The 12,223-nt window shown below is 23.8% G+C and overlaps 3 protein-coding genes across 3 annotated transcripts; 2 read left to right on the forward strand and 1 right to left on the reverse strand.

The window, feature by feature from the left end:
* Nucleotides 1–1,933: 1,933 nt before the first annotated feature.
* Nucleotides 1,934–3,682, forward strand: OCT59_022427 (uncharacterized protein; the record flags this gene model as incomplete). Its single annotated transcript, XM_066144790.1, has 2 exons — nt 1,934–2,260; nt 2,364–3,682. Exon 2 carries the CDS (start codon nt 3,461–3,463, stop codon nt 3,680–3,682), a length of 222 nt encoding a protein of 73 aa, XP_066006217.1. The 5' UTR covers nt 1,934–2,260; nt 2,364–3,460.
* Nucleotides 3,683–4,160: 478 nt separating this feature from the next.
* OCT59_022428 (uncharacterized protein) lies at nt 4,161–5,231 on the reverse strand. Its single transcript, XM_025319229.2, has 4 exons — nt 5,154–5,231; nt 4,957–5,070; nt 4,713–4,880; nt 4,161–4,642 (listed from the first exon to the last, which is right to left on the reverse strand). Coding segments are annotated over exons 1-4 (636 nt in total). The 5' UTR covers nt 5,155–5,231; the 3' UTR covers nt 4,161–4,289.
* Nucleotides 5,232–10,365: 5,134 nt separating this feature from the next.
* Nucleotides 10,366–12,070, forward strand: OCT59_022429 (uncharacterized protein; the record flags this gene model as incomplete). Its single annotated transcript, XM_025319230.2, has 9 exons — nt 10,366–10,487; nt 10,631–10,914; nt 10,989–11,068; nt 11,137–11,213; nt 11,289–11,345; nt 11,422–11,514; nt 11,591–11,624; nt 11,702–11,757; nt 11,836–12,070. 9 exons carry the CDS (start codon nt 10,366–10,368, stop codon nt 11,840–11,842), a joined length of 810 nt encoding a protein of 269 aa, XP_025174283.1. The 3' UTR covers nt 11,843–12,070.
* Nucleotides 12,071–12,223: the final 153 nt, after the last annotated feature.

Below are 12,223 nucleotides of genomic sequence, written 5' to 3' on the forward strand. Positions count from 1 at the left end.
ATTTATTATATTTGAATATTACGTAAAAATGTTTTTTTTTACCGAATTTTACAGCTTATTTGATCAACTTTAAAAAACCATAAAAAAAAACTTTGTAATAAACAATGGATAAAAAATATATATATACACTGTATACTGTATATATTAATTAAATTGGTTGAAAAGTTATTGGAAAACAAAAGAAAGGAAACAGAAAGGGAGAATGAATGAAAAACATGAAGAACATTATTGGATATGCAAGATCATCGACCGAAATGATTGTGATCTGTAAGTCGTACGATAAAAAAAAATTTAAATATAAAATTTTATTCGTTCTCAAAGGAAGAAAGAAGGAAAAAAAAGGAAAATTAAAATAAGTAAAACAATATATTCGGAACAACATTCGGAAAGCAACCTATAAAATATGTATACATTGATGTCAATCGATGATAACCTAATCGTAAAATATGCAAATAGTAGAAGTTTGATAATTTTGTTACATAATAATTTTTAACCGGGTAACGTAATAAATACGAATATATATAAATTGAAAATCCGTTTCATAGGAACATTTAATTATTGGACGTGGATCATAGTTACAGAAAGCAAATCTTACAATTTGTAAATTTGTACAATATATTTCAGTATTTAATGGATTTATATACGAACGAAAACTATCATATATTAAAATAATATTTAATCATATGATTTGTTACAATGATTAAGTAAGTAATATTATCAAATTATTCAAAATTATTTTTTTACTTATAGTTTATATGATTATATCCCCTTATTACAGTATTATAAATCCCCTTCCTCGAGAAACCTGAAGTAATGTAATCTACAAATCATCAACGATTTTCAATTCATAGAACAACGAACAACAGCTCATCTTTTTTTCTTCATCGATCGAAATTTTATCATACGATTTGATTAATAATTTGGTTTCGCTCTTTTTTTTTGTTTAAATAATGATATTATCATATGATATTCGTAAGAATAATGAATATTTATTTAGAAAAAAAAAAAAATAATAATGATTTTTTTTTATTTTCTTTTTTTTGGTAGATTCAATGAACGAAATAATTTTAATATAACCGTTTAGAGAGATAATGCAAGAAGATCATGAATAAGGAAATCAAAGAAGAAAAAATGATTCTCGAAAAAGATTTACTTATAACTTATGATATAATATCAGGATTTATAATTTTTACGTAATATTTTATCTGAGCATTACTAAACAATCAATGATTTCTATAAACCCAGTAGTTAATATTATAAAATTGTACTTTGAAAGTTACCAATACAAAGGATTAGTTTTTCATTTGTTAAAATTATGATCAATAAAATTGTTTTATTTCGATTTTGGGGAACAGATGCACTTACATAATACCGACCAATCCTAACTCTAATTATTTATTATAATATTTAAAATGTCAATTTAAAATAAATCCAAATTTATATATAAGTTGCGGAATCTCTATAATAGGTAATAATAATTAATAGAAAATGGAAAATCTTGAATTAAAAATTGATCCTTCAATTTATTTTTTATTTTTATTTTTTATTTTTAAAAAAGAATCTTACGTAATATATCACAATGGTATTACTTAATCCAGTATAGAACAAGTTAAAGTTTCCGCGGACAGAAAGGATTTACTTCGTAATGTGTAAAGAATTATTTCAATAATAAAATAAAAATCAATTTTGTTTAGAGAGTATTTTGCTTCGGATAATAATACATACAAATTTAGAAATTTTACCAAACTAAAAATGTAAGTTATATTCAATGAATAGAATTAAAAAATTTTTTCGGCCTGAATTTAAAATTATTGGCCTAAATTAAAAAATATTGGCTGAAATTATAATAGATGATTTCAAAGTCACGTGGATTTTAGGAATACTGTATTTGCAATATATAGAATGGTGGAGATATAATTTATGAAACTCATTTAAGTTTTAAACCTTTCAACATACTATCTTCTACAACTTTGAAATTTTACACTATTTCATGATTTAAACCTTTCAACATATTAGAATCATCTTTTACACTTTGAAATTTTAGATTATTATCACGACTATTATCTCGCATTGTGACTAAATTATATATCTTCACGTTAAAATCATAAATTTCGAATAATACTATTCATAATGCTTTTATTTAAAATTATTTAATACTTACCTTTTTCATCTTTATTAACAATCTATCCCTCTTTATCAATTGTAGTAACAAAGAAAGATGGACGCGTAATAAAGTATTATTTCAAAAGAGTTATTGCAGGTATCAGCGTTGACGTAATAATTAATGTTCAAATGATAATATTTATCTCTGTATATAATTAACTTGAGAAAAAAAAACTTATTATTATAAATACCATTTGCAGAAACCAATAATAACATATACGTTATTAAGGGAAGCTTGAAACAATAATATATCTAATCACAAATTTTCCAAGCGTTATTATTAGTTATTATTTCGCCATTGTTTTATATGTCTAATTCAGGATTTGAAATTCACTTTATAAAAAATATAATTGTATAGCTTATTTGAATTAGTAAAAAAAATCAAAATGTTTATTTTTTGTGTTAGATAAAATACAATTGTTGCTTTTTTTTTCTTATATTTTTAATAGATTATCTAATAACTTATCTCTTGTTGATGATAAATTGCATAATTAAGTGAGTATTTTAATAATTAAAACTGAGTAATTAAAATATTAAATAATCATAGCTTTTACGCAAGACGATATCAAGATAAAAAGAAGGTTTCAAACGAAACTGTAATTATTTTGAACTATTACGTTTGTTTACTACGATTACCATTTACACAAGATTATATTGTACTTCAAAGAGTATAAGTTTAAGTTTAATTTAGCTTTCTCCCCCCATCCAGTTGTCTATTAATTATTTTTACACTTATTTTTCCTTATCACGAAAAACTTTAATCATAAATAAAAATGGATGAGGCCGCGAGAAAAAAATATTGTCGTCTTTTGATGCTTGACGTTCCTCCTCCTTCAAATCATTCCAAAGGTTCTTTAAATACCGTTCCTCCTCCTTCAATCATTCCAAGGTTCTTTTAATACCGTAGAAATGCCTCTTATGATTGATTGTACAACCTCTTTAGAGAATAGTTCTATCAGAACTCAAGATAATTTTGTCTTTACATCATTCATTGAACCGATGAGGGTGGAACCTCAATCATCTTATAACAAATAAAAAAACTTCTACTTCTACTTCCATTTCATCAAATAAAAGATTTTATGATGATATTATCCCTTCTTATGGAGAAACTATTTCTTATGAAGAAACTATTGAAAAGAAATACAAATAATGTATTTATTGATGAAAGTTATCTTCAAATTCAACAGTCAATCGAGAAAACCCCAAGACCTCCAAATGCTTTCATTTTATATCGACGAAACAACTGTTGATCACTGCTAACATTTCTAATGCAAAAATTTCAAAGTTATTGGCAAAAATGTGGAGAAATGAAACAGAGGAAGAAAAATTATATTGGAAAAAAATTGCGGATAGAAAAAAAATGGAACATGTGCAAGCACATCCTGGATATGTTTATCGTCTCAAAAAACCTGGAAAACGTAGAAAAACAACTCCGTCAAAACAACCGATTTCAACTTTAGAAAATACTTGTGTACCCGAATTAGTAACTTCAATTGTTAATCCTTCTACGATTGATTGATTCATTGGTATTTTGCGATAATTCATTATCGAATAATTTTATTCTTTTCCTTATATTATCTCACAAGAATCCATGGTACCATATTTCTTTCTTAAGAAATGAATTTCAATTTTGAAGGAGGATTTAACTTTCTTGAACAATATCCGCAATATTCTCCTTATTTTTTTTTTAGATTCTCCATATATAATGTTCAACAGAATATTTCTCAAGAACAAATGATGATCTCAAACGGGTTTATCCCATTCAATCGCGATCCTTTGTTCAATAATTTTCGTAGTCTATTTTATTTGTGACTTTGATAATAATTATGGTTTTTATAAAGAGATTTCACTTTTTAAATTAAGAATAATCTTTTTTTTTTTGGAACGAACTTTCATTTTTTTTAAAAAAAATTATGTATATTTATTATTTTTTTTATATAATAAAACCTTATTATTAGAATATAATTATTTTATCATGCAAGAAAGTAATACTGTAAATTTAATTTGATACCATTTATACGAATTATATAAATGGAATAACATTTTGATATATTTACTTTATTTACGCAATATTTAAAAGAACAAATAACAAATTAAACTGTATATTTAATACGACATAATCGATCCTAGTTTGAAATTTTATACTTATAAATTTGATCTTTTAAATCTTGTTCACCACATATATCAACCTTTAAATCTTTCAATAATCCTGTATCAAGTTGATAAGCCCATCCGTGAATTTTCAATTTCTTACCCTTAGCCCATGCGGTTTGAACAATATCTGTAGCAGAAATATTTTGAACTTGTTGTTTAACATTCAATTCTACAAGTAAATCTGCTTTTTCCTTGTCGGAACCACAGGATTCTACCGAATTTTTGTTATTTCGGTAAACGTCTTTAATGCCTCTTATCCAATTATCGACCAAACCGTGTTGACTACTTCCCATCGAACATATTACACCACCGCATCCATAATGTCCTATATAAAATCACGCGTAAATTCAAATATTCAAGTATTACATTTACAATTTGTCTTTATGTATACTTACCACATACGACGACGTGTTCAACTTCGAGAAATTTAACTGCATATTCTAACACAGATAACGAATTCAAATCGGAATGATGAAATTGATTCGCAATATTTCGATGAACAAAAATTTCACCGGGTCCCGATTTAACTATAGTCTCAACTGGAACACGAGAATCGGAACAACCTAAACAGAAAGTTCGACGTGTTAACTTATGATCATGTGATATTCCAACATAAAGATTTGAAGTCCGTTAATTTACCAAACCAAACAATCTTTGGGCTTTGCCCTTTTGACGAATTAATAAAGAAATCTGGGTTTTCGTTAGTAATTGATTTGGCCCATTCTTTGTTGTTGGCAAAAAGTTTTTCAGTCACTGTTTTAGTTCATGGATGAAAAGAGGGAATTATATTAGGATATATTAGTCTGATAAAGAGCGATTTATTGGTAGTTACTTACTATCTGTAGATTCTTTCACGGATTTTGAATGTCGTAATAAGAATTGATGATGTGAAGGAAAAAAAGGAAAGAAAATTTAGCGTCAATTTATATTAAAATTTGCAATTTATGTATGTAATTATGAGTGTTACATTGTAAATTCTCATATAGGTAAGATTGTTCCTTTCTTGGGGTGAAAGTTTGAGAGTTTGAGAGATTCTTTCCCTTTGACAAGTTTTCTATCGAGTTAATTCTTGATTTAGAAATTTGGCGTGTTATTATTATTTATATTATCTCCTTTGTCTCATAATTTGAATTCCATATTTATCGATCGTATCTATAAAGATTAGGAGAGTTTGTTTATCAATTACTTTAATTTGACGATCTTTCACTTAAAAAATAAGGACATGCATAAATTAAAATTGACCGTTGCGCAAAAGCATAGAAAGCTTAAATATTTCTACCCAGTCTATTACCTTTAAAGTAAAGTTTACGATTAAAAGAAAGTTCTAGCGAAGTTTCAGGTTTTGCATAGGATTGATTTACTTATTAGTAAGTTAATAAACAAATTGAAACAAAAAAATAATTATTTTGCGAGTTTTAGTTATAATATAAAAAACCTTACCAATTGTAATATTAAAGTAAAGAATAATTTAATGAACAAAGAATAAAAAAAAAAATAATGATTAAAAATCAGAAAATGTACTCTGCTGAAATACTTTCAATTCACGAATGTTTTTCAAAGAAACAGAAAAGATTGACAATTATAAAAAGTATATAATTATACCAATTTTTATCAAATACTGCTTATACGGTGTAATTATTTATATCAATTATTATTATGTAGTGTAATATACTAATGAATAATAATTTACGGAGCGTATGGACACGCATAGATCATGTGACCGGTAATTAATTCTATAGAAATTTGAATTAAAAACCAACAATTTAGTTTGATTACAGTTTGTAGTAGTTTGCATATACATGAAACCGAAATAATTTCGGTTTTGATTAAAGATAATCTACCCGACTACCCCTTTTTATCTCCGGTTCGTTCCCACAGAGTCTTTGACTCTTGACACTAAATAATTTTTTTATAATGTCCAATTATGAAACTCCTGATTATACTGATGTTTCTTCTGTTTTATCTGATAATTCAGAACGAAATGAACAAAATATTAAAAATTCTAATTCTGGTTGGAAGAGAAGTCCTGTATGGGAATACTTTGATCAGCAAGGTACCCAAAAACACGGACATGTAGGTTGTATTTGCAAATGATGTGACTGGAAAAGAAAGGTTGGAAAAGCATATGAGATGGTCGAAACATCTAGCACTTTCATGTTCCAAAGTTACGGTTGATGTAAAAAATATTTTTCTTCGAATTAAGAGAACGAAATGCACTTAAACCTGATCTACAGATGATCTTCATCTTATGCATGATAATGATCAACTTAAAAAAAACAAAAAACATCATTAACACAAACGAAAATAACATCAAAATTTGAATCTACTGCTGAAATTGATAGCAATAAAGCACAAAGATGTAATCGTGCCCTTACAAGATTTTTATATATTGCGGTATTCCGTTTATCGATCTTGTTAAATGTTTGTATCCATCCTATCAACTTCCAAATTCCTATCAACTTCCAATCGGAATACATTTGGATAAATCAAGAATTATCACAAGTTGTCTCTAGAATATCAGATGATATTAGAGATTCTGATAACATTACTTTAGGTATAATTGATTAATTTCTTTTTTTGTTATTTATAAATTTATTATCTTAAACTAAACTAATATCTTTGATAATTAATCTTTAATAATAATTCGAATGCACTAGCACCTTAATTATGCTATACTTAACTCAACTAGGTATATAGACTATATTGTAATTAAATTTAATTTACTAGTAAATAATTATTCTTTAATTAAATTTGTATAGAAACATATAAGTCATATAACCAATAATTGATTCTGAATTAAAAATGTACTAAAGCTTTATATTACAAAATCTGGCAAACTAACAATTTTATTTAATTGAATACGAGTTTTCAGGGGTTTCATTTAAAAATATTTAAGTATAATTTATTATATAGTATAAGTATTTATTATTAAAGTATTTAAAAATTTGATAAGTATATTTTAAAAAATATAGAGTTTTTTTAATTTGTAATTTTATTTAATTATATTATATTCAACTTGCTTATATAAATTATATTGTAAAAGGAATTGTCAATTTAAAAAAGTAAGTTATACTCTTATTTTAGGTGTATTTTAAATTAAGAATATTTTAAATGTATCAATATTATTATATACTTAAATTATAATTAAATTATATTTAATTTTTATTATTTTAATACAATTTAATATATTTTAAGTATAAAATAAAATTTAAAGTGTATTACTAAATCTTACCATAATATTACTACTAAAATTACAATTTGGCTAGAATTTAAAATATCAGTTTATAATTTTGATTAAAGTTAAAAAATACTAATTGCTAAAATTTTAACTTTAATAATAAATATACTAATAAATATTGGTTTAATGTTAATCATAATAAAAATTTTCAAAAAACAGTATTTTTAATTTTAGATAAATTTTTTGTAATATCTTGATTAATTTCGATAAAATTGTAAAGTTTAATAAAAGTTATAAAATAAAAAAAGTTATCAAAATTAGACTACTAAAGGCTATAACTTTAATATAAAAAAAAAAAATGAAAACTAGTATATTTAAATTGTTATTATTAGTTATATTTTATTTATACAGTTATATTTTTATATAAAAACTTAATTTTATAAAATAAATAAAATTCTAAAAAATACAAAAAAGTTTACTATAAACTTTAAGCATTTTTTCAGATAAAATTACAATAATACTTTATTTTTTTTAAAAAAAAAATGATTAGTATTATCTAAAAACGAAAAAATTTATATGATTTTTTAGATTTATTCTAAGTATTATCAAATTTTTACCTATCTAACTAAAGTATTTTCTGAAATCTTAAATATTTCTTTATAATTACAAATTGATTTTAATTAATATTTTTTACATAATTATAATATATATATTATTTTTATTAATAATTTATCTTTTTACAATTAATTGGTGATCTGTGAGTCAAGTAACAAAAATGATAATAAAATTTGACGGAAATTTATTAATTAAAAGCCGCATTTCCGAATGTAGAGTTGTTCATGAATTTCTCTAGTCAAATGTTTAAATAACGCCATTTTGCTTTAATGAAATGGTTTTCCACAGTTTTCCCACCAATCTCATGCAAAAAAACCATAATGTGACGTTGGAAAAAGTCCAATTTCTAAGAGATCTGAGATTTGAAAGACAAAAACTAGTTTTATCATACCATATTACTTGTATAATGAGTGCGAAAAAGTCTTGAATTTGCCAGGTTAAAAGTTATTACAGTATACTTTACTAATAAAATATATCAAAAATAAAGCAAATATGCATGAAAGTTTAATGAAATATAAAAAAATTTCCATAATTTGTACTTTTAAAACCTTAGTTTATCTAATAACATAGTAAATGCCATGTGCTTCCAAAGTAAACTTCGTCAAAAAAAAGTTTTACGCTTGGTAGCTTTGAAAAATAAAAGTGTGACATTTACTTTATTGTTTGTGTTATTTTTAGTAAACTATGCTTCTAGTTTTTGTTACATCAGAGTTAGCGTATTACGACAAATTAGTATATGATCTGTGTCAAATTTTATATGTAATTTCTCTAGTTAACTTGCGGATCGTCAATTAAGGTAATAATATTTATTACATAATATGTTAGGGGTAAGGATTGAGAAGAATATTTGAAAGTCATATAATATATAAGTATATTGTAAGATTTTTACATATTACATGAAAGTGGAGGGGTATATATAATAAATGGATATTATATAATAAATATCACTGCCCTTACTAATTTTAATTTATAATACTAAATTTATATTAAAATTATTAATTTAATCAAATTAAGAAATTTTTAACTAAAATTACAATTTTTAAAAATATAAATTTGATATAATTTTAAGGGTTTTATTTTTTATTATATCTGCATTATATTGCATCCCTATAATATGTTATATAAAAGTCAAAAATGATATTCTAAATCCTTTTTAATATATTAAGAAACTTGTAGAGCAATTAAAAATACATATAATAGTAAGTGCATAAGATTTTACGCTATGATTTTTTAAAAAATGGAAAATTAATAATCAAAATAATCAAAATAATTAATATATAAAAATTATCAAAAAAGAAAGATGCAAAATATTGAAAAAACATTTCTAATTTTAATTTTATTTAAATTTAACTTTTAATACTAATCAATTTTTGAATATTAGATTATAATTTAGGTAGATGGATTTATAAAATTTAATAATTATAATTACCAGTATACTTTTATATATTTATTATTTAACTTGATGATTATATAAAGGTCTAGTTGTATTCTTATTAATCTTAAATATAAAATTGAGATTTTTGAAAACTATTTAATTTTTTAATATAAAATATAAATATAATATTACTTTATTAATTGATTTTATAAATAACAATTTTAATTTATATTTATACCAATATGATTTTTTTATTAAATATATAAATATTATATATATAAAATTTTTTATTATTTTATATTAATAAAGTATTAATAAACTATAATATTATATTAAATCATCATTGATCATTAAAAAAAACCAAGATTAAATAAAAAATATATATAAAACTGGATTTAAATTTATATAAACTAGTTATATATAAATTGAGGTTTTGTTTAATTAATTGGTAATTATTTAAAAGTCAGATATTTATAGATTTGATTTTATTTACAAAGTTTAAATTAAAATATTGCAAGGATTATATTAAGATCTTTATTTTATATTAATGATTCTTAAAATCTTTTTTTAAAGTTTTCATTTACCTTTTTTTTTGAAAAAGAAAGAGCATTTATATAAATAAAGATTAAAATTTATTATGCATAATATAGAAAATTACCAGTTAAAATTTTCTATATTTTTTATATTTTTATAATATTTGTTATATCAAATAATTTAGAAAAGGAAGTTTTTTTTTAAAAAGAAAAAAAATATACTGTTCACGTTTTCAAAAAAAAACTTGCCGTAATAATTTAGTAATTTGGAGATGACAAACACGTGACTAAAATTGTTTATTATAAGGTTCTTATTTTGCAAGTCGATAGTTTTCTAATTTCTAACAATGTCGAAATTTATAAGTCTTTTTTTATTTACTATACTTGTATTGGGACAAACGTCTCTCGCGTACAACTGTTCTGATATCGTGGTTGATCGTATTAAATTCGATCTTTCTGATCTTAACAAGTAAGTTGTGAATATGTATTTCTTACATGAACTCGCAAGAGCAATGTTCTTTTTACCAATAGTTCTTTGTGCTTCTTTTTATCTTAAAAAAGAATCTTCGTATAATATTCTCAAATGGTTCATTTATATGTTTAATTATTTAGAGTAGAGGAAATAATTGGAGACGTTGAAGTAACGCATCCAACTTATACAAGAACTAATTATCTGATAAATCCTTGTGAACCCTTGACATACAAAGATGATCAAGTAGACCAATGTGAAAACGGCACATATATTTGTGAAATCATAATTAATTATTTAAAGGATCCTAGAGATCCCAAAGAATCTGATCCTAAAAATCGAACTATAAGTATTAAATCAGTAGCTGGCGGAGATATAAAAGAATCAATATCTTTAGGACCTGTCTTGAACGACGTTGATTCTCACGGTAGATTTTAACATTTTATTTATTCACTGTAATATACCTGAGAATCATGTTTAATGTTAAACTCCACTCTCTAGGAAATCTCTCAATTATATTACATGGAGGTTCTTACAAGAATGAATCACAACAAGCAAATATTACATTTATTTGTTCAGAGGTGGGTAATGATTATAACTACAAAGAAGTTTGTATGAAATATATTAAGAATCAAATTCAACAACTTAGCAAAACAAAACGGCAAACATCATTGGCTACAAGGAGAATACGTTATTTATAGAATGGGAAACTAAGGCTGCTTGTGGGTATGTATTGAGACGAATGTTTTGCTAATATTTAATTAGTCCTTTTTTTAAAATGGGGATTTCCTGGATCAACAGAGAACGTATTCCTGAAGAAGATAAAGGAATGGGCGGATTCACTAAATTTATACTCATGTAAGTGAATTTTTTGATGATTCGTTTTATTGAAGGTTTTTAATTCGAAATTTTAATAACTATTATAATTTGACAGTATAATTTTTATCGTTTTATGTTATTTTGGAATTGGAGCTGCTTATAATTATCATGTCTATAAAGCACATGGCTGGGATTTATTACCTCATTTGTAAGTTTTGTATTTTTATGCTACAACATTGGTTTTAATATTGACCTTTTATAATTAATTTAAATCAAAACTATAGGGACTTTTGGAGAGACTTTCCATATTTAGTCTCGGTGAATATGAATCTTTTTGTGTAACCATAAAATTATCGTTTAATTACAAATTAACTTACTTTATTTTATATACACAGGATTTTTTCAAATATCTCGTTAATTTTATTAGAACAGGTCGTGGCGGATATGCCAGGTTTTTATACAAAAAGTCTATTATTTTTTTTAAATTTAATAATTTTACCTTTATTTCTTATAAATTTTATTATTTTAGGGTATAATGTATAATATGTATTAATATATATTGCAAAAGTTCAATAATAAGAGAGGTATGTATATTCGTTAATTTTTTCAGGGGCTGTTAGAAAGATGAATATTTTTTCATTATAATTACGTAGATGTATTATTATTATTTTATTATTTTTAATATTTACAATGAAAAAGAGCTGCAAATTTAATAAATAAATAAATGATCATGTTATTACATAATGGTAACACTAGTATATCAAATTTTGAATTCGTATTTTTTTGGTTCCCACCCCATGTCTTTTTGTCTTTTTAGAAAAATTTTTTAACGGTTAAAGATTATCAAATCTCACAATTTCTCTCCGTGCAGTATACAAATATTTTTCTCCTATCTGTTAATCTATTTGATCTATTTG

The sequence above is a fragment of the Rhizophagus irregularis genome, chromosome 31 (genome assembly GCF_026210795.1).
Source record: "Rhizophagus irregularis chromosome 31, complete sequence".
NCBI lineage: Eukaryota > Fungi > Glomeromycota > Glomeromycetes > Glomerales > Glomeraceae > Rhizophagus > Rhizophagus irregularis.